Raw genomic sequence first — 24,420 nt, 5'->3', positions numbered from 1 at the left:
ACCAACTGGTCCTGCAATTCCCTCACATTGCGAGGGGGTAGCGTGGCAGCACGAATTTGGTTTTCCAAGTAGGACCACAAATGCTTTATTGGATTAAGGTCAGGTGAATTTGGGGCCAAGACATGACTTGAAAGTCACTGGAATGTTCCTCGACGATTTGACCCTTATGACATGGTGCATTATCCTGTTGGTAAACACCATCCCCCGCAGGAAAAACTGCTGCCATGAATGGGTGTACCTGGTCTGCAACTATGTTTAAGTAGCTTACAGACGTCAGGGATTGTTCTATGAGGATTATGGGTCCTAATGTGCCCCATGAAAACATTGTTCCTGAGCCAGAATCCATGAAAACCTGGGAGAGTCCACTGTTATAGATGGAGGGTGGTTATAATGTAATGGCTCTTCGGTGTATATCTATATACACTTATATATATGATTAATAATTTAAAATCAACAATAATTGAAGTGAAAAATAACAAGTTATTTATTGAAAAGAAAAATTAATGGAGAAATAGTACTAATTTGTATCGGAGAAAAGTATAAACTCTTACTGATGCCAGTGCTGCTTGATTAAATTTGTTATTAATTAATAATTTAGTAAAAAATGACTATGTTCAAGAAAGCCAAATAAATGGAGAAATAGTACTAATTTGTATGGGGGAAACGTTTAAACGTTAAATATGTTATGCCCTGTAAGGCAAAATTAATACTGAAATTGTACTAAATCGTTTAGGAAAACATTTCCCAAACGTAATCATTTAGGAAAAACCATATTATTATTAATGCTAGAGATGCTTAATTAATTTTGGTAAGAATTGCTGATTGAAATTAAAAACAAAAGCAATATTAATGGGGAAATAATACTCATCTATTTAAGAGAAGAGTAAAACGTCACCAAACTATTATTGCAGCAAATGATGCAGAATTAATTTCGGTAATGAGTACAAATTGTAATAAAAAAAGTTATATACTCTAAGAACTATAAAGCAAAATTAATAAAGAAACGGTACTAAGAGAAATATTAAAAGTCGCTATATTGTTAATCACGCAAATAATGCTTAATTAATTTCGGTAATAAGCACTACTGGCATTACGGTAATTGGTGCAATTTCAATAGGTACCAGATGTACAAATATAGGCAAAATATATGATATTAGTATATTTACTACCACCAATTAAAACTACATCATTAATGTTAAGCTCTTATATAAATACTGTGAGGAGAGGTTTCATACGTTTCCTCTAGAGGGATAAGTACCGGAGAAAATGAGTTGCGTTCATGTCGCCGAAAATCACTTCACCGACATATCACATCGCAGACGTCACTTTACCGACATGATCACTCCGCCTACATCTCAGATCACCGACAGCTCATTTCTCTGACACGATCTTTTCATCGAAAACGATCAATTAAATTTTGATTTCGTCCAAAATTTTTGATTTTTTCCTATTTACCACTAGCAGATAACCACCGATAACCATACTCGCTAGGCTACAGCCGTCTATTTATTCGGATCCATCCGCCGTTCAGAGGGCACTGCTCAGCATACGCATGCGCTACGGGTCTGAAATTCTAATCATTTGCATATTCTAATCATTTTGCATTTCCTGAAAATTTCAGATGACTCGCGTAAGTCCTTCGTGGTGTTGCAATTTTCACAAACATGAGTTTACATATATATATCTCAAGTTAAATAATTATAAATAAAATAAGCTTGTTTCCTGCTGTGTATTTTATAGATAATAACATTATGAATTAGCAAAATTAACCCTTTATTTGTTACAATAAATCAAAGCTCCAAGTTACACACATTTACTGCATCAATTTAAAAAGAAACTGTACAAAAATTAAACGTATACAAATTAATTATAAAAAAATTTTTTTGTTGAAATTTCTTAGAAATTGTGTAAATTAAGTTATGAATATCAAAATTAAAAGCATTTTATCAACATTTCTAAAATACCAGATAATTTCATTCTACTGCAGACTCTATTTAAATGGCCATCTGAATCTCATATTCCGAGTCCGAATCTGGTTGCTTGCGCAAATTCTGATTTAGTCTACAACTGACTTTAGATTTTGGCGGTGTTCAACAACTGCTGAAATGCTTGGAGCGTCTACAGACCAGAAAATATCATTCAGAGATATGTGAGCTTTTTGGATGGTAATAAGCTTCTCATTAGCTTAAAGGAATTTCTCTCAGTGCTGACTTGCGGCCCATCTTAACATTTCCGTCTTCTTTAGTCGCCTCTGCATCGCTTGCAAAAGGCGGTCACGTTCAAACCAATAAAATTTATTTATTTGTATAAAACAACTTTTATTATTATTTGTACTTTTTAATTTATTTATTTTTAATAAAATTATACTAAAAATTGTTTGTCGTTTTCTTTTTTGCTGCACTTTGTATGCTACGATCAGTGGAACTAATCGGTTATTATAAATAACCACCGGTTATAATAATATAATAAGTAAGTCAGTAATAATAACCAAATAAGTCGGTGAAAGTGATTATCTTTTAAATTTTATCACATTTACCAAGTTACTTGTTTACTCTGAATACTGACATCCGCTCCTTGTTTTCGTTGTTCATTTGTTGTTTGAATAGTTTGCGCTAGACGGTGCTTAGTATTTTTACATTTTTTTAAGAAACTAATCAAAATAGGGTACACCGGAGAGTGACACTTTACCTAAAAAAACAGTGTATAGCGTATACTGAGCAAAACCGTGCCATACTGTTGTTCTTAACCTTAAAAAAACAGTGTTAGGTATGCCAAGCAAATGTATACAGGGTAGAGAAATGTGACCTAAAAATAATCATCACTAAAACGCACACTGAGCAAACAGGCACCGGGTTGTGGTACTTAACCTTAAAAAAGAAATCAGTGTCAGATTCTACCTGGCAATTGTGTACCGGGCTGTGACCCTTAACCATAAAAACCTGAAAGCATACCTGCCAACTTTCATTCTTTCTGAGAATGAATATTCCAAGTGGTAGTAAAACAATTACCGAAAAACAATCTTCCTCAAAAATATATTTATATTTTGAGTAGGTCAAAATTCGCTATCGTTAAGATTAGTATGCTTTTATATATTTTTTGTAATTATTTATATGTAGTAGTGGTCAAAATCATTTATAATTATTATTATAATTCAAAAATTTTGATGGCATGATATGAGTTTCTTTAGCACTTTAAATACAAAATTAAAATCTTCCGAGAAAACCGGAAGACTTGGCAGCTATGCCTGAAAGTAGTGATATATCGGACAAATGTGCTCCGAGCGCTGGCACTTAATCTTAAAAAGTCATCAACGTAAGTTATACTGGGCAGTGGCACCTTAATGATATGTTAAGTATAAGTTAAACCAGGCAATAATACTCTCTTCTCCTGATTTATCAGATTATTAAATTAATAAACACTGATTATTAACATGTAGAATGCCCTGGGGTCACCGGTGACGGACACTGAGGTTTGTTTGTAGCGCCATGGGGATCACCGGTGGCCGGCGAAGCAAAAATTATTAAAAACACACAATGCCAGTAAATTTTAATTTTTTTTATATTATTATCGTAACTAAATTGGTTTGAAGAAATGAATGCAATATAGAACACACAAAAATAGTTTTATTTATATACACCAAGATGCCTACTTGCTCCGGACAGCGAATAAATATTTTAAAGTGGTAGTTTATTAATTAAGATTCTTGGTTTAATAAATTCAATTTAGTAGATTTTTATCCACCACTATTTCTAAACAATTCGCAGGTTTATATAATTCACCACTTTTCTTTTCAGATATGTTATGTTAAACCTTTTAAAAAACTAGCAATATCTGTAAACGTGTTAAAAATTATCTTATTCCATAAAATACACTCTATAACAAAAAATGTGACGCACCAAGAAGGAGCTGTCCGATTGAAACGAAAATTGGTGGGTAGGAAGACAATTTACAGAATAGTAAATGATTAAAATTTCAGATCAATTGAATAATTTATTGCAGAGTTACAGTAACAAGTTCAATAAGGGGTTGACCCGCCTCTAGCCTGGATACAAGCTGCCACACGGCGTGGCATAGACCGATAAAGCTCCCGGATGGTCTCTTGCGGTATTTCCTGCCAAATTCGATCCAATTGTCGAACGAGGTCATCAACATTCCGTGCCAGATGCAATCGCCTTCCCATCATATCCCAGACATGCTCGATGGGAGAGAGATCTGGTGATCTGGCAGGCCAAGGAAGAGTTTGACAAGCTTGCAGACAGTTCATAGCAACACGTGCCGTATGTGGTCTGGCATTGTCCTGCTGAAAAACCAGCCCAGGGCGCTGCAAAAGGAACGGTAGCAAAACAGGTCTTAGGATGTCGTCGACGTACCGCTGTGCAGTAAGTGTACCTCTAATGACGACCAAAGGGGTCCGGCTGTCAAAGGAAATGGCACCCCAGACCATAATGCCTTGTTGAGGGCCGGTGTGGCGTGCAATAGTGAAGGCAGGATCCCCCCTCTGCCCTGTGCGTCTCCAAACACGTCTTCGATGATCGTCAGGACACAGTTGGAAGCGGGATTCGTCGCTAAAGACTATACGTCCCCAGTCGGCATCATTCCAGCCTGATCGAGCCATGCACCACTGTAATCTGGCTCGGCAGTGTGCAGGCGTGAGTGGCAGGTGTCGTAACGGTCACCGCGAGTGTAGATTTCGCCCTCTCAACCGTCTGTGAATGGTCATGGTGGACACTGGTGTTTAGGTTGAACGTCTGATGATTGATAGAGATGAAGAAGGCGCTGTGACAGCTACTCGGACAATCTCTCTGTTCTCACGCTCTGTTGTAGCCCTAGGTCGACCGATACCATCCTGACGCTTAACTCAGCCATTTTCCACCCATCCTTGCCAGCATCTTCGAATCGCTGCATTGCTTCGACTCAAATGACGAGCGATTCTCCGATTTGTCCAACCGGCCTCTTTCACTACAATGATACGACCTCTGTCGAACTCTGAAAGTTGCTCGTAATGAGCGCGAATCTTGCAGCGAGGCATTTTTTAAGTTGTTGAAAGGTAATCTGAATAGCAATCAAACCGAAAGTTTTAACAACCGTTGAAGAACTGCTCCTTATTACGTCTCCTGGATGCGCAGTTCCGATGCGCCAGAGATCAAACTATTCGTTCATTGGACACCAAATTTTAATCATTTGCATATCTGTTCAAAACATTCATGCATACGAAATTTCAAAGCAATCGGATGATTGTTTCTTGGTGCGTCGATTTTTTTGTTATTGAGTGTAGTTAATTTTTTAATCGTAATCAAATAGAACTTTCAAATCTATTATTTTAAATTAAAACACAAGTAAAAATCTGTATTTCAATTAGTGTTTTATTTCTTAAATTCTCCCAATCGCTGCAATGACAGATTAATTATCACAGCACATAGACGCATAAAAATTTTGCTAAAGTTCAAGTTTAAGTAAATCATGCTGAATTAATCAGAAAGAAAAAACTGCATTGCCAGTTAGTAATGTGATGTTGATGTGATTGATGAGCATAATTTATCACATTCGCCAAAAAAGCATAGTTATTATTAATAATCACCGGTTATTATTAATAATAACCCTATTTATTACTTTAAGCCCTTCAAGTTCGGTGGGATAAAACTGTATGACTTACTTTTGTTGATAATATGAATCACAACAATTTTAAGTTTTAATCCCTTAAACAACGCGGTTTTTAATAAACTACTTTTTATCTTGAAAAATGTAAACAATGTTAATCTCTTGATTGTTGATAGGCATGTAATTCTATCTCATACAAATTTTCTCGGCTTTTTTAGGCTGAATTTTTCTATATTTTAATTCATCCCCGCGAACGGTTAACTGTAACCTATGCGTTATGGAGATCACGACTTTCGTGTTTATCCGAGCCAAATTTCAAGGTGGGAACAAATTAGTTCACAGTCTTTTTCTTATTGAAAAGTGTTCATGGTTAAACAGTTACTTAACCCATGTGTGTGAAATCAAAACATTGCACTTTTTTAAAGCTATAAATGACAGATGCAGTATCCATTTGATATGGTAAATATCCATTTGATGCATATAGATAGGTATTTACATGTTTTTCTGATGCATGTCTATCATATGACGCCTCCTATAACTGAAAGCCTCCACATGGTTTTTTATCGGTAGTCCGATCAGACCATTATGAAGAATATCCACTACCTCAATGAGTCATTTAATACAAAATCTAATTATATTAAAAAAGTGGTAGCAAATATATGACAAAAAATTTGTTTTACTTATGAATATTATTGATTTGCCTTATTCACTTGTCAACCACTACAGATGGAATTCTCAAATAGATGTGATAAATTTCTCTCAATTACTTTTATAAAAGGTTTTGGGTTCACGCGCACAACTGGTTCACTTTTTAAATAGTCTGCGCGGACTACTTGTTTCTCCCCAAACTTTAATTTTAGTCATGTATGTTTCTTAGTCTAATTTCAGGATGAATGGGAAAAGGACCGTAATTCCTCAGAAGCTCAGTTCCACTACAAGGAACGAACTTACATTTTTAGGTGGATACAAATGTATAGATACCGACGTATACGGCAGTTCAGAAATAATTTTCTTTGTGGTAGTATTATTAGCGTTTTGGCGTATTAAATCTTGAAGTTTAAAGTTTCAAATTTTTTTTTAATATTTACATAACGAATCAATAATTTAAAGCAATAGGTCGCTGAGATGTATTTGTTGTCAAATATGCTTATAGATGTTATAATAGTTATGCTAAAAGCATAACTATTATGACATCTAGATTTAGATAATTCTTAAAAACTTAGTTGTTGTTTTAAGAATAAGAATATTTTTCAAAGAACCATTAAGAATATTTTTCACTTACTTAACTTAAAGAATATTAAGAAGAACTTAAAGAATATTTTTCAACTACCGTACAAATTGGCAGTTATACAAATGCTTTGTTTAAATGCTTGCTAAAAGCAATAAATAACAAAATAGTTTACCAGTCTTTTCTTTTTTAAAAAAAGGACAACTTCATAAGTTATTAAAAAACTTGATTAATAGAAAGTAGCTTCTACCAGCTGGTAAATGCTTTAATTTAATTATCATTATTATAATTTTGTCACTTAAGTATGCATCATCATCATCATCGAAATATAACTGGGCGCCTGGGGCCGTTAGCGGCCTTTTTCCAATTCATCTTGTATTTAATCTTTAAGGTGGTTCTTTCTGGTAATTGGAATAAAAGGAAATCAAATATTTTGTATTTTAGTTAAAATTATGTCACTACAAAAATGAGCTGCAATCGGCCTGAGGTTTATGTCTTCTCCTAAGTTTTCGAAAGTAAAAATTTCGTTGAATCCTGCGGTGTCACAATATATGGTCTTTTCAAAAAATCCACTTAAGTATGCAACTAAAATGAAATAAATCTTTCATAAGTGGTAGTTTATAAATTACTAGCTTATAAATAAAATTACTGGTATTAACTTTCTTACTTGTAGTCAACAGGTTTGATTTACAAAAATGGAGATATATGTAAATATTATTTTTTGGAAATAGTATGCTTATTATATAGTTTTAAGTGTTTAGTCATGGTTCCCATATGCTTTAAAAATTTCAATAGTGTTAACAAATTCCCATTAACTCTGGGAGATAAATCTTTTGTCTTTAAGAGACTCGGCAGTGTCATAGTCTCATAGTTGTTCGAGTCATAGTCTCATATTGTTTCAGGCAACGCTTTTTAGCTCTCCATTTTGATAGTAGTAAATCATGATTTAGTTCGATCATGAATTTTATTTTGTAACCGTCGTTGAACAACCAACCCAATTTAGGGTTTACAACAACTTATGTTCAACTCCGTAACCTTGTAATTTTGAACGCAATCCAGAAGACACGGAAACTCCTGGATCAGTACCCCCAGCGGCATGATTTGTCATGGAAATATAGAGGACTTTGTGACCCAATATATTTAACGCGCATCAATCACCATTCACTACACGGTGAGTCTACGATCTGCAGGGATAGAACCCTCGATCTCTGGGACGTGGACCCAGTGCTCTACCAACCAGGCTATCCCAGACGTACATCATGAATTAGAAAGAAAGAAGAAAATTTTGACCTTTTGAACCATTAAGTCGATTCTGAATATGATTTGTTTGAACGAGGTCATTTTATGAGGATTTACTTGCTATTTAGAGTATCTTGTTAGTTACGAACATTTTTTTTTGTATTTCCTGCATACCAATAAAATACTACGGAATTTATATATAGTTTAAGAAAATAATATTTCTAGTAGCTGTATTGGTCAGGGGTGAAAGCGAGACGGAAAAGAGGAAAGGCTGGTAGTAAAACCATTTCAGTTATAGCTAGTTTTGGGGAGGAGTTTACTTATTCTTTTTTTAAATTTTTCAACAATATCTACTTTATCTTGGAAAAGAAGCAGTTTTATATATATGCCAGAATTATAAAAGAAATCTTGATAGTTACAGATATTTCATTTTTTTACGAAAAAAATGCTGGAATGAAATGTTTTACGTACCAGGTTTTTCTCTTTTCCGTCTTGCTATATAAGGGCTTTCACCCATGGTATTGGTAATAACGCACGTCTGTCAATACTTCCGGATCATACGGAAGATTTTATTTTTTACAATTTACCCGGTAGCCGCTTTTATGCATTCAAACTTGAATGTTGTTTTGATTAATTTGACTTAAAATGAATTTGACGGCCGCTACTTTTAACACGTTCACGCCGGGGTGACCCACCGGTGGGTCAGGCTAGATTGTCTCATCTTGGCAGCGCACCGGAGTAAAAACTGGTAACAATAAATTCCATTTTTTTTGTTTTTTTCTGGGAATAATAAAAATCCATAACTACCAATTGTTTTTAACGGATGCAATTTTTATATTGAATTGCTTCTTCGCCGTGATAAATTTCCTTACAGTTAATTGTTATTGTTGAGAATAGATTAAATCCTCCCAAATATTATTTAATATTGAAATAGTTCTTTTACCAGTATTTTCTCTTTTCCCGGCGTGAACGTGTTAAATAATTTTAACGTGCACTGCGCAAAAAACAAACGGATCTTTAATTTTTGATCTAACGATTGGATCTTCATGTTTTAGGACTCAATCCTAATGGTTCGAAGAGGTGATCTCAAGTATGCTAATTAAGTAGTGCCGACAATATTTTAAGTTACAAAATCAGACACAAAGACGTATTTTTGCCGAATAAACATGCCTTTTTTTTTTAACGGGTTTGGATTTTTGATCCGCTAAACGCATTGTGGGAAATATGGTCACTATAGTTTAGTTAGGAGAGCGATCGAAAATTTGGACCCCTTAAAAAAAATTTTTCTTGCGTCTTTCGCCTTATCTCGAGAACTGGAAAAGCGAATTGGAACATTTTTGCACACAATTAAAAAATTCGTTTAACCTAAGGTAATCCCAGGCAAAAAATAATGTTTATGGAATATTTATTATTTTATTGATTAATATTCGAAAAGAATTATAAATTTTAAGGTATGGAATCTTTTATGTCACTTTAACGAATGTAATTTTACATTACAAAAAAAAAAAAAAAAAAAAAAAAACTTGAACAAGATCGGTTGGTCCTGAGAAAGACATATTTTTTTAGTCAAACAATTACAGGGCAATTTGTAATGCCTTAAGCAATACGAATATTTTAAACTATACATAATCTCGCCATGAAAAATTATATGGGATTTAGAACAGACAAATAACTTAAATACCTTGAAAGTTATTAAACTTGTTAAAAATTGCCAATTTGGAGGTATTTTTCAACTAGATGAAAATTATTAAAAACCACTGCCTTATTCTCTGTTTTTGCAAATTTTTATCACCCCAAGTAGCGTAGCGGAGTCTTTGCGAGGTTCATTTGTTGTTTGAATACTTTGTGCTAGACGGTGTTTATTATTTTTACATTTTTCGCTTGATTGTTGATAGGCATATAATTTTCTCTCACACAAATTCTCTCGGCTTTTTTAGGCTCAATTTTCCTATATTTAAATTTCACCCCACGAACGGTTAACTGTAACCTATACGTTATGGAGATCACGACTTTCGTATTTATCTGAGCCAAATTTCAAGATGGGAACAAATTAGTTCGTTGTCTTTTTCTTCTTGAAAAGTGTTCATGGTTGCATAGTCACTTAACCCATGCGTGTAAAATCAAAGCATAGTACTTTTTTGAAGCTATAAATGACAGATACAGTATATATTATCCATTTGATATGGCAAATATCCATTTGATGCATACAGATAGGTATTTACATGTTTTTCTGATGTATTTCTATCATATGAGGACCACTTTAAACGGCTGAGCAATAATGAGTTAACCATTTATCTACAGAACTCCGAATTTTGCAATAATGAGATAAGTAAGATTATAAATAAAACGGTAGTAAACATTTTAATCCTTTAGCTACCAGTTAGGTTTTAACACGTTCAAGCCGGGTGTTGCGCCTGAAAGCTGGACGGAAAAGATAAAATACTGGTAGAAGAACTATTTCAATATTAGATAATATTCAGGAGGAGTTAATGTACTCTCAACAATAACAATTCACTGTAAGGAAATTTTCAAGCCGAAGAAGCAATTCAATATAAAAATTGCATCTGTTAAAAACAATTGGTAGTTATGGATTTTTATTATTCCCGGAAAAAAACTAAAAAAAGGAAATTTATTTGTTACCAGTGTTTACTCCGGGGCGCCGCCCGATGAGACAATCTAGCTCGACCCACCGGTGAGTCACCCCGACGTGAACGTGTTAAAGAATGAGAATACATTTTTTAGATCGTGGATTCTTACATTTTGGACAAATACAGGTGGATACAAATGCATACACTTCAACTTATGAGGATTTTGAAAATAATTCTTTCTTAGAGTCAAAATTTTAATAGCGGTAACACCCAAAATTTGATATCATAATTTTTAAATTTTTTGTTGTTTTTTAAAAAGTATATATTATACAAAACAATAGCCCAAAACGAATTTTTTTTATTTAATTTATTTTACAAGATACTAACAATTAATTTTTTAAGATCTTTTTAATTAAAAAATAAATATCTAAGGATAGAATGAATGGATTTTAAAAAAATGTATCTCATTTTAAGCGAAAATAATTGAAGTTTTTGATAAAATAATTATAATAAAACAAATGTTTAAAAAATTTAATTTTTATTGCAAAATTTAGTTGTAAAATGAAAAACAAAAATGTTGTTAATGTTGCACAAAGTTCAAACAAAACCCATTTTAAAGTAAATTTTATTCTGAACAAAAGGGCTTTTCAAGAAAAAATGGATCGCAATTCCAAAAAAAGTTATAGCTTTTTTCGCGAAACGCTGCACCGCCGCGCGCTCTGCCACTCCACTCCACTGATCGCTCACTTGCGCTGTATCGGTTAATTTGGAGGGGATTTAAAAACCTCAACTAAAGTTTCACAAAATAACAAACATTATATTAAATAATAAATATATAATTTATAATTTAAGGTGAATAATATTATGAATATTAGTTATTTATAATTTATTTACATAATTTTTTAAGTTCAAACTTGGAACTAGAAGAATATATTTTACATTTGAGAGTTTCAAAATTTTCAACTAAATAAGTATGGTATTCTCTAGTTCCATTAATTGTTGAAGCTTTTTTAAACCTTGTTTCCAATTTTTTTTTCATTCTCATGTTCAGTTTTTGTGCAGAAGTCAAACTGAATATTATCGAAACATTTACATGCCCAATCGAACAGTTCTTTAGGTGTTGTTATATTTTGTGTTTGCAAACTACTCTTTCTTGCTTCCCTCTTCACCATCCCACCAATACCATCACTTGCCCCTTTGCCATGAGAAGTGACAAAAAATTGTCATTCTGCATCGATATTAAAATCATTTCTATGATTGAGTAAGTTCATGAAACTATTCTTGTTTTTATACTGTGACGAAACTCCATCCGAGAACTGTCAGACGACAAGAATCACATATGGATTGATTTATTAAATTTGAAAATACCGAAACTCCAATTTTTTGTCACAAGCTTAACAGTTTTGTAGACACTACGATGCTTTAATTTGTTCAGCGGGTTGCAGCAATAGTTCATCATTTCTTGATTTTATCTGTAAGTTTATTATTAAATTTCGAGATAAATATGCAAATCAAATTCTTAGAATTAATTTCTTAGAAATGTAATTTTATGTTTAGAAAAACAATAATAATTATTAAAGTTGATATTACTAAGTTAAATAACAATTGAAACTTACCTTATTTAATCATTATTATCACGTAGATCAGCACTCNTTACTTATTCTTTTTTTAAATTTTTCAACAATATCTACTTTATCTTGGAAAAGAATCAGTTTTATATATATGCCAGAATTATAAAAGAAATCTTGATAGTTACAGATATTTCATTTTTTTCGAAAAAAAATGCTGAAATGAAACGTTTTACGTACCAGGTTTTTCTCTTTTCCGTCTTGCTATATAAGGGCTTTCACCCATGGTTGAGGTCGCGATGTCTTGCTTTTGTTATTTTCCTGAGGATTTTGTTCTGGCATATTTTAATCGCTATCGTTTTGATTAATATGCTTTTATATGTCTGTTGTAATTATTTAAACGTAGTGGTGGTCAAACTCATTTATAATTATTATTATAATTCAAAAATTTTAATGACATGACATGAGTTTCGGTACCACTTTAAATACAAAATTAAAATCTTCCGGAAAAACCGGAAGAGCTGGCAGGTATGCCTTTTAAAAAGCAAGAAAAAATTGTCACATATCTGCAAAATTTACTTTGCAGTTATTTACCGTTTTTTAAAATTTATTTTGGCGTGTCCGGAGCAGTTGGCATCTCTGCAACGTAATAGCTTTATACCTCTCCATTTTGATAGTAGTAAATCATGATTTAGTTCGATCATGAATTTTATTTTATTTTATTTTATAACAGTCGTTGAACAACCGACCCAATTTTGGGTTTACAACAACTTATGTTCAAATCCGTAACTTTGGAATTTTGAACGCAATCCAGAAAACACGGAAACTCCTGGATCAGTACCCCCAGAGGCATGATTTGTTATGGGAATATAGACGACTTTGTGATCCAACAAATTTAACGTGCATCCATCACCATTTACTACACGGGGAGTCTTCGATCTGCAGGGATCGAACCCACGATCTTTTGGACATAGGCCCAGTGCGCTACCAAACAGGCTTTCCCGGCCGTACATCATGAATTAGAAAGAAAGAAGAAAATTTTAACTTTTAAAATCATTAAGTAGATGCAGAATATGATTGGTTTAAAGTGAGATGATTGCAGCGCCATTAAATGCGACTGTAGCGCCTATAAAATTAATATATCAATCTAATGCAGCGGTTCTGGTGTTAAAAAAATAGAAGTAAATGGCCCTATAAAAGGCCTTTAGTATAAATAAAAATCAAGGAATTAAGGATTATTCAAACTTTTTAGATAAAATCGGGTCGTCTGTTAAAAAGTGAGCAAGGGGTCGGATGTTAGAATCTTCACTGAGCATTTCTGCTTCAAATATTTATTGTAATTAGCTGTTTTACATTTAAAAGCATTCTGGTTGAATTGGGTATTTATTGACAGACTTTCTGTGAAGATGTTTAATTTGAATCATTATCAACGGCTTTGTTTCTGATAAAATAAAAAAGATCACTCATTCTTCTGAGTAATTTATTCTGAAATGGATTAGGTTTTTTAAATTTGTGTTTTATTTAAATTGCTTCAGGTTGGCGATGCATATGTTATTATCTAATATATGTACATATAACGATTATATGTAACTACATACCCTCCAACTTATGAAGATTTTGAAAATAACTCTTTCTAGTGGTAGCGAACCAAAGTAGAAATTTTTAAAGCAAATGGATCTCTCATAAAACTTTTATCAGAACTTAAGAATCTAGCCATATGGCCTGCATTTTTATAAGTAATAGTGGACAAGTTACGCTAAAATTAAATTTTTTTAAATATTAAGACATTAATTTTGCTACCGTCTGAAAAGAAGATTTCTGAAACTACGGAAATTCCGTAGCAGTTGGAGGGTATGTAACTACTGTTTTTTTAAATATAATTTTAAGATTTTTTTTTCTCAGCAAGCATTTTAATTTGTTATAAATACCAAAGGTTTTTGCTATCTGATTATTCCAATTTAAGTTTTTGTTGATATCTATATATGTAGAGATATTTTTGAAGTAAAAGTATTAAGTCATTAGCGAAATTTGATTTAATGAGTTCATTCATGAGACCGTTATGCCTGACTCGGTGGAAGTCTTTGGCAATATTCAACATAAGGAAGGCTGAACGATGTTTATTTTTAATTCCTTGTCTTATAATTCCAATAATTCCTATTAATCGGTTACTGGTGCTTAAACTCGGCAGTGTATATTTTTCTTTCAGATCTATCTTCTTAGCCAAATGATTCGTATTGGTGACTCTAAAAATATTTTAAAGAAAATCGATATTTGTATAATTTTTTTCAGTGACTTCTTAAAGTTTTAGGGACCAACTCTAAGTCACAGGATAAGTGTTTTTATGAAAACAGTATCAGTAGAATTGAATACAAATTAAATTGAAACTATAGCGTAACTACCACTACGAAAATTAAACATTAATTGACTATTATATAAAACATGCTAACTTAAAAATAAAAGTTGTATCTTTTGATAAATGAAAATTGGCTTTGTCTGATGGTCTCACCCCAACAGGGGCGAAAGCGAGACGGAAAAGAGGAAAGGCTGGCAGTAAAACCATTTCAGTTATAGCATAGTTTTGGGGAGGAGTTTACTTATTCTTTTTTTAAATTTTTCAACAAAATCTACTTTATCTTGGAAAAGAAGCTGTTTTATATATATGCCAGAATTATAAAAGAAATCTTGATAGTTACAGATATTTCATTTTTTTCGAAAAAAATGCTGGAATGAAATGTTTTACGTACCAGGCTTTTCTCTTTTCCGTCTTGCTATATAAGGGCCTTCACCCATGCTCCCCACAAAACTGCCTACCGTTAACTACTAATTGGATTACCAAAAATTACTGATTGAAGGGCTACCAACTACTACGCTTTTGGCGAAATATTTTACATAGTGGTAGTAAATTACAAACTAAAGAGTTCAGAACTTCTGTTAACAATTTAAATGATTCACTCCGAGAGAACTAGACTTGACTTGCATCACCTCCTATATCAGAAAGCCTCCACACGGTTTTTCATAAGTAGTCTGCGCAGACTATTTAAAAAGTGAACCAGATGTGCACATGAACCCAAATTCTATTTTAAAAGTAATTGAGGGAAATTTATTATATATATTTGAGAATCGAATCTGTGGTGATTGACAAGTAAATAAGACAAACCGATGACATTCATAAATTTAAAAAAAATTTAGACATATAATTGCTACCACTTTCTTATTTTTACAAGATTCTTAACTAATTGACTCTTTAATTAGCTGGTTTATCTATTAAGTTAAGTAGTCTTTCGTTAGCTGGTTTACCTATTAGGTAGTCTAATCGGACTATTTCTAATTGTAAGAAACCATGTGGTGGCTTTTCATTAATAATGCAGTATTTGTCATTGAATGAGTTCATTCAGGTTAGCAGTCTATGTGGTAGCTGTCAGGGGGATTCAAGCACTTTGCTTGAATAAATTATAATAATGAAAATAAAACGAAGCAGCTTGCTCTAAACTACGTGTGACTTTAGTTTTGGATGCTGGTTGACGGTCAGCATGGGGAAACTCTTGATGGAGCTTTCAATATTGTAGTTGTTGAAGCTGACGTTATAAGTGGATCAGTGATTTTGAGAGAACTAGAGAAAAGTAGCATTTAATATTAGCGTTAGAAGCATTTACGTCAAGTGGTGTGGAAAATTAATTTAAATTAAATTTACAAAATAAAGAATAATACATTCAAACATAATCTTAGCTACCACTAGATGAAATTGTTACAAAAAGCATGGTAGGTGGGCTTTAATGTGTTTGATTTCAATTTCAGCATCAAATACAGAGTTTCATATTATTAATATATTTTAGTTCACATTCTTCTTCTTCCATCAGCATGACAACCTAGTACAGGAAAGAGTAGGGCTCGAATAGACGTTAGGTTTCTTCATTCATTGATTCGCTTGGTTTTAGTATCTTTTTCCACAGATTCCTGCCATCTGGTGTTTGGTGTCCCCTTTTTTTCGGTTGCCAGCAAGAATTCGAACTTTCCAAAAGTCCGAATTCTGGCCAAATCGCCTGGGTGATGTCCGTCAGGATAAAACTCTTTTGTATTTATGAACGGGAGATTTTTTTTTGCAAGATAGGGCAGTCATTCCCCAACCTGGATGATCAGGGTAACAATCTTGGTCTGTCCGACTGGGTGAGAATGCCAGGAGCCGAAGCTCCCCCCTGGCATAGCTCTCGGAATTGACAACAGACACTAACCACAATACCAGGGTGAGATGGGATTTTACTATTTAGGTTTTATAAATATTATTATATAAATAAGAATGAAAGAACTGAGTTACCAGTTTTTAACGCTTTGAAAAAGAGAATGGTTCTAAATATTGAAGTTTGGTGTTAAAACGGTTAAGTCATGGAATAACACAACTTTTAAAACATTGTTGAAAACCTTTTAAAGTTCTGCATTAAAAAGTTCTCATAAGCCGTAAAATTTTTTATCACTTATTTATTACAAACATCATGTCTAATTCAAATTGAAAAGAGCACATAAGTAGCATTTTGTAATAAGCACACACTAACCTACATATGCAGGGTTGCCATTTTTCTACTTTTTTTCGAAAAAAAAATTTCTTGTGGTAGCTAATGTTTTAATGCATTATTTTTTATTCATTTAAACTTGTTTTTCACACTACTACATATAAATGATTTAAAAGTTGATATGCAACACCACTTTGTCCAAGCTCTTTCGTGGAGAGCCTTCTAAAACGCTGGCATAAAGCATACTCAATGGCAGACGGGTCAATGGTTTAAATCTCTTTGCCGCTGGGCATCGCGTTTTTCTTGTCCATGTAATGCAAAAGAGGATTACTTCCCCTCAAAGATTCTTTCACGAAGGCTAATTTGTCCCAATGCATGACCAAGGTATTCTCCAGTTTTCTGGGTTGGGTTAAAAACAACAATGCTACAAAGTTGACGGACGTAAACCCAAAAATAATAAATTAACGACATGTAACACTTGTGTCGTTCACTTTTTTTTAAATTTCAGATTAAATTACTAGCTGAAAATGAAAAATAAAAGAAAATAGCAACTCTAGATTAAAGTTGAAAAGGGGTGAAAAAAGGAGTTTAAATTATATTACATAAAATTTGAAGAGAATATTCTGCAATAGGGAAATAAAATTCTTATAACACTGATTTTTATTATTCTAGAACAATTCAATGATTTGATTTAATAACTTACTAGTCAATGGCACTCCAACTAACATGGGTACAGCTTGACTGCATTGGATGAATCCCCAAGCTCGTGAAAAGTTCCTTGCTCTCACTTTCTCAAATGTGAACGTCTTTAAGGAATAGAGGTAACCTCCATAAAAGAAACCATAAACCCACGTGAAAAGAACGTAACCACTATATTCCTTTAGGGAGACAAATGCCAGTATGGATCCTGCAAGCATGAAGACCGATGCTTGAGTCAAATATTGTCTCGCAATCAGGCACTGCATGCTGTTCTTGACTACGATGAAGCCGAAAGCCGTACTCCCAATTGCAGACGCTAAGCCTAAATAGGTTTGCAAACGAAGTAGAGAGTTTGGTTCCAGACCTTCCTCTTTGCCTTGATGCATCTAGAACGAAAGAAATAATTAATAATTAGCTGTCGAAGAAACTTTGTTCTTTTTTTGGTGAAGAACATTATTATTAAATTATTATTATTATTGACGTTTAATATATAACTAGTTATACTACATATGTCATGTCAAACTGATGTTTGACATGACATATGTAGTTAATTATTAGTATGTATTGACATATGACATGACATATGTAGTTAATTATTAGTATGTAGTAGATTATTGACGTTTATTATATAACTAGTTACACCGAAGAGCCTTTACATTATGACCACCCTGCTAATAACATGTATGGTCACCTTTAGCCCTCAAAACTGCAAGCACCCGCCGTGGCATTGATTCCACAAGGTGCTGATAGGTAGTCTGAGGTATCTGGTACCAAGCGCTCGCCAACTGGTCCTGCAATTCCCTCACATTACAAGGGGGTAGCGTGGCAGAACGAATTTGGTTTTCCAAGCAGGACCACAAATGCTCTGTTGGATTTAGGTCAGGTGAATTTGGGGGCCATGACATGACTTGAAAGTCACTGGAATGTTTCTCGAACCAATCCATGATGATTCAACACTTATGACATGGTGCATTATCCTGTTGGTAAACATCATCCCCTGCAGGAAAAACTGTTGCCATGAATGGGTGAACCTGGTCTGCATCCATGTTCAAGTAGCTTACAGACGTCAGGGATTGCTCTATGAGGATTATGGGTCCTAATGTGCCCCATGAAAACATTGTTCCTGGGCGAGAAACTATGAAAACCTGGGCGAGCCTATTGTTATAGATGGAGGGTGGTCATAATGTAATGGCTCTTCGGTGTATACTACATATGTCACGTCAAACGGACGGATTTTTTTCAAAAATAATTTCTGTCATTGTAAGTTTTGGGTTAATTTATGTAAATAAAATACATGGATTTTACATAAATAAGGTAGAACATATAACAATTTTCAAACGAGCATAAAACACACTCCAGCAAAATCTGGTCAAAAAGCCGCCAACAGAGCTGCCAACTCGGAACATCTACATTTTTCACTTTATGATGATAGGTGAAATAATAAATAAATAGGCAAAAGTCATTAAAATGACGTCAACTGATAATACATTTATAACTTTTAATTATTTATTTATTGTGGTAGTAAAAATCTTTTTCAATCAAATGTTAAAATAAGCTGGCCACAGACCTCAAGAAACAAAAATACTGGTAGCAAAATTTCTAAATGAATATGAAAAAATTATCTGCTCTATATTTCCAAATTAATATTCGTGGACAAAGATATTCAGCAGGAATTTTCTGAAATAAATATTTTTCTTTTTTTCTTTAAAAAACTAAAGATAAACGTTTTTAAATGATGTCTTAAAAATTTTGCTACCAGTTTTTTATTTTTCGATGAATGCTGCTTACCTTTTTTTAAAATATAAACTCTCGTTACCACATTAACTATTAGGGATAAAATTTCTGAATCTGTTGAACAGTGGTAACCAACTGGCAGTCTGCGAAGCATTTTTTTGTGTCCCGCGAACTAAAATATATTGTCATTTTTTGCGGATAATTTTAGTAAAAAAATCTACATGGGTTTAAAATACTTTTCCTTCGTTAAAAATAACCTAATTTCTTCGCTTCTGTGAAATTTAACATACCAACGGCGCAAAAAAATTTATTTCTCAGGTTTGGCATGCAAGAAAATATTTATTCAAATACAAAAATAATCGTATATGTTGCTTAAAAATCTACTTCTAATTTTAATTCGTAATTCAATCCTTTTATTTTGTACAACTTGATAAAAATCTGACAGTAATAGTTAATGTTCCTTCAAACATAAAAGAGTCCTAGATAAAATTTCGATAAAGTTGCGGCCCACCTGGTGTTTTTGATTGCACTCGCCGGCCTCATGTAAGTTTGAAACCCCTGTTGTAGAACTTGGTAAGCCAGCTATGGCCATATTTTAAAATATGGAATTATGGAATTTGTTATCCGAAAATAATTCCATGCGAAAAATATCTTTTAGTAAATATTTATTATTTCAATATTATAAATATTTATTATTTTAATATTAGTAAATTTTTATTTTTCTCTTAATTTTTCTTTCTATTATTTTATTTAATAATAGGCCAAAGAATTTTAAATTGTAAGAATACAATTTCTTACACCATTTTAACGAATGTTATTTTGCATGGCAAAATACAAAATTTGAGAGAAATCCGTTAACAGTTCTCGAGAAATCAAATTTTAAAAGTCTTAATACCATCTTCTTGTGTTTGTCGTAACATAAATCATTTGTAATATTTGTAATTTTACATGGCAAAATACAAAATTTGTGCCAAATCTACGAATAATTCTCGAGAAATCAAATATTAAAAAAGTCGTTTATTTCTCCTTGTGTTATTCGTAGTAATATAATCGTATATCGTATACAGTACTTCTAGAGCTATTCGTAATATAAAAAATTAACCAAATCTACGAATAACTCTCGAGAAATCAAATATTAAAAAAGTCGTTTATTTCTCCTTGTGTTATTCGTAATATAATCGTATATCGTATACAGTACTTCTAGAGTAATTCGTAATATAAAAAATTAGCCAAATCTACGAATAATTCTCGAGAAATCAAATATAAAAAAGTCGTACATTTCTCCTTGTGTTATTCGTAATATAATCGTATATCGTATACAGTGCTTCTAGAGTTATTCGTAATATAAAAAATTAGCCAAATCTACGAATAATTCTCGAGGAATCAAATATTAAAAAAGTCGTTTATTTTTCATTATGCTATTCGTAATATAATCGTATATCGTAAATAGTACTTCGAGAGTTATTCGTAATATAAAAAATGTGCCAAATCTACGAATAATTCTCGTGAAATCAAATATTAAAAATGTCGCATATTTCTCCTTGTGTTATTCGTAATATAATCGTATATGGTATACAGTACTTCTAGAGTTATTTGTAATGTAAAAAATAACTGAACATGGAAAAAAACTTTTCGCACTTATTTTATGAAATAACCCTTTATGTAACCAGATATAAATATTCATAACCAGAAATTGTACATCTTTTATTTGCAGCTAAAAGATTTTGAATAGAATACTTCTTTGAATATTATTCGAATCTGAAATATGTATTCTTGGAAATTTAAAATGCTGAAGACGTTTTTCTATTATTTCCTTAATAGCTTGGTACCACAATTTACTCTCACAAAATATAGGGCAACCATGAAGTTTGCTATGTATATTATTTTTGTATTCGAAAAGCACTTGCGCAATTTGTAGGTAAAAGCATTCATTTAATTTATTATATTTACTTTTTTTAACCGAGAAAACGTTGTTTCCTCTTTTAGAAAATGAACTAAAATTGTTCCTTCTTTCAAATAAAATATTAGCTTTTTTTCTTTCTCACAGCTGTTTAACAAATTTATGTCTTCTAAGAATAAATATTTAAAATATGTAGGGATTTTTCGGGGGGGGGGAGGAGTGAGGGAGTGATGCAGCCAATCAAGATGCCTGCTATTTTGTTTTTCATTATTCGATACTTTATATATAGTGCAAATTTTGTATATAACTATTTCCTTATCCCAGAATTTCTTGTTTATAATTTCTTAGTATATTTTATAATTATTTTTTCTTATTCACTTGCAAACAATATCTTCTCATCCCCTCTTTTCTTAATCACTAATTAACTCTTTACACTCCGATGTCTCCGCTGAGGCAGTATCAACAGTCACCACTTTAAAATTATGATATTTTACATCTTATAAATTAGTAACCACATTATTTTGCGAATTTTAAAATTGTATAATAATACTATAGTGTGCATCTTAAATGCTATACAGCTGATATTAAATCAATCAGCATTCTAAAGTACTCGGAGTGTAAAGGGTTAATTTTTCGAAAGAGCTGATAGCCCTCCGGGCTAGGTACTTCGTACCTAGAATTTGTACTGGTAAATCGAGGTCGTACGTTTAAAGAGTGGGCATAATTATTCCTATCTACAAATTTTACTATTTAACCCTTTAACTTGTGCTCTCGAGTTAATTCGAGCACGCTAAACAGGTCAAACTGTGCACACTCGAGATAATTCGAACGGCTTTGTATTTTATGCTGCTATAATTTTTCACACTCGAATATAATCGAGAATTGAAAATAACAATGTGAAAGTTAAGAAAAAAAATCGTTTTATTGATATTTATCATTTACATAGGATTGTAAGCTACCAAAACTTACTTATTCAAGAATAAAATATACAGAGATGCCAACTTACTCCGGACAGCAAATATATATTTTAAAGTGGTAATTTATCAATTGTGATTCTTGGTTTAATAAATTCAATTTAGTTGATTTTTATCCACCACTATTTCTAAATAATTCGTAGGATCACCACTTCATAGTACTTATGTCATGCCATACCTTTCAAAAAACAAGTAAAACTAGTCAAAATTTGCAAAATTTACATAGTTGTTATTTACCGTTTTTTAAAAATTATTTTGGCGTGTCCAGAGCAGTTGGCCTCTCTGAATATAACCTTTTTTCAAAAAATCGCAGTATATCAAAATTGTCCACCAAAAGAAAAGACAATGTTCTAAAGTGTGTTTTTTTACATTAAAGAAAAAAAAATCAATTTCTTTTGGCCGGTTTTTTTCAAAAAATCTGCGCGTTAATTGGCTTCCAATTTATTAAAACTTATGTAGAAAGCGGAGCAGTTGGCCTCCCTGTTTGGATCGCTCAGACAACACCAGAATTTGAAATTGTGTCACTTTATTGGGAGGTGAGAGCTTTATCCACAAAGCCACCGAGGACTATTTTGAAATTTCACTGTTTTTATGGTTGAGATGTATTTCTAAAACCGTAGCTCCCTTGGTAGAATGGTAGAAATCACATAAATCTTGGTGCGCTGCCGCGAAGCGGCATTAACCGATTCATCTGTACTAATAAGTCGATGATGAGGAGTAGAAGAGGGGGGTGCTTAGCACCAAAAATTCGAGAGGGGGTTCATAGCTCCCTTCATTCACCCTTTGCACGACTACAGATCCAAAGAAAAAAAAAACTGGTTTCAAAATTACGAAGAATCCGTAAAACGTATAGTAGCATCCATACTCATTTTACCCATAAATTTGAAACAATTCACGCTAAAAAATAAAATAAGCTAACCGGATAATTCATTCTTCAAACTATGAAATTTATTCTCATGAAATAGGCTAATACTGAATCCGAAATCAATTTTCTTGTCGGTTCGGAAATAATTATAGTGTTTCATACGAACTTAGAGAACAAATTCATCACTTAATCGCTTCTCCAATATTATTAGCGTCGCAAAATCTCAAGGTGTCATAAATTATTTGGAGATTTCCGAGCTTTCTTAGATGCGTTGAATAGATATTTAGAAACAGATATTTCTTGAACAAATCATAATTTGAGGTACCTTAGTGGTAATTTTGAAAGAACTCGCAAGAGATACTCAAACGATGTGTTTAATGACTGGTTTTCAACTCTCGTAGAGGCATGATAAATAATATAATCATAGAATGCAGAAAAGGTGTAAATTAATCGTAATTGTTGAGCACTGTTAAATGACGAATAATGATTTGGAAAAACTGCGTATTATGAATTCTACAGAAATAATAGGTCTTCCATCCATAAATTATATTTCAACGTAAGTCCACTTGAGTCCGTTGTTTCTATTTTGACAACACGTCCTTTTTTTCAAAAAGGTAAAGAGAGGAGATTAAATTATTTTATGTTTAACATTTAGTTTGCAAAATTATGACGCGTGAGCCCACTTGATATTTTTTTAACACGTTGAAAGCCATGGGGGTCACCGGTGACCGGCACTGAGTTTGTTCGTAGGGTCACGGAGGTCACTGGTGACAGACGAAACCAAGATTATTAGAAACACATAATTCGAGTAAATTTTTAATTTTTTTACATTATTATCGTTACTAAAATGGTGTGAAGATGGTTCGCTGTTCCGGAAAGGGTAAAACACATTGTTCTGGCGGCATTCTTTCACATTTTTTTTAAACTAAAGACTTAACTGTTGCGAGTTAAGAATAAAGTCATTATCCCTATGGAAAGAGCCTTTTTGCATCTAAGTGCACGCTAAATGGATACCAAGCTCCAAATGCGAACGAAAATCAACATCGCCAACTCTTGAAACGACACAGTATGGCCTTCTTTTTGCTCATTAAAAATAGCATGAATTAAACTTCAGTCCGACGAGTTTAACTTTTAAGAGCCTTTATATAATTTTGAAAACATTATTATATAATTTGATAACTAAATAAAACGAAACTACCTAAATACTAATTATCTAAATACTATACCGTAATGGTCTTTTCTTAACACGCAACGTATAGTTGCTAATACTAAAAAAATATCACTAATGTTCTACCACATTTTTCAAAACGATATCTTGTTTGTTACTACAAAATGTCATTTATGAACATCCTCGGTAAAAAATGGGTAAATTTAAGAAAGTATATGAAATTTAATTAATTTCTTTTAATTAATTTGTTTTTCTTTTATTGTTACTTAACTATTTTATAAATTGTTTAAAGAGTATGCCATGCAAAAAAAATTATTATTTATTTAAAAAAATAATTATTCTGATAGCACTCTG

General features: G+C 32.6%; 1 protein-coding gene across 1 annotated transcript in view; it reads right to left on the bottom strand.

Annotated features, from left to right (window-relative positions):
- Positions 1 to 24,420, bottom strand: part of LOC107444752 (monocarboxylate transporter 10) — a 211,794-nt gene that overhangs the window by 10,233 nt on the left and 177,141 nt on the right. The window contains exon 4 of the mRNA XM_071184754.1: positions 17,430 to 17,811. Within this exon, the coding sequence (XP_071040855.1) occupies positions 17,430 to 17,811 (382 nt within the window). The remainder of the gene's footprint in view (positions 1 to 17,429; positions 17,812 to 24,420) is intronic.

Source organism: Parasteatoda tepidariorum, chromosome 9 (genome assembly GCF_043381705.1).
Source record: "Parasteatoda tepidariorum isolate YZ-2023 chromosome 9, CAS_Ptep_4.0, whole genome shotgun sequence".
Taxonomy (NCBI): Eukaryota; Metazoa; Arthropoda; class Arachnida; order Araneae; family Theridiidae; genus Parasteatoda; species Parasteatoda tepidariorum.
Note: the sequence above shows the minus strand (reverse complement) of the source record. Positions and strands in the feature narration are given on the sequence as shown.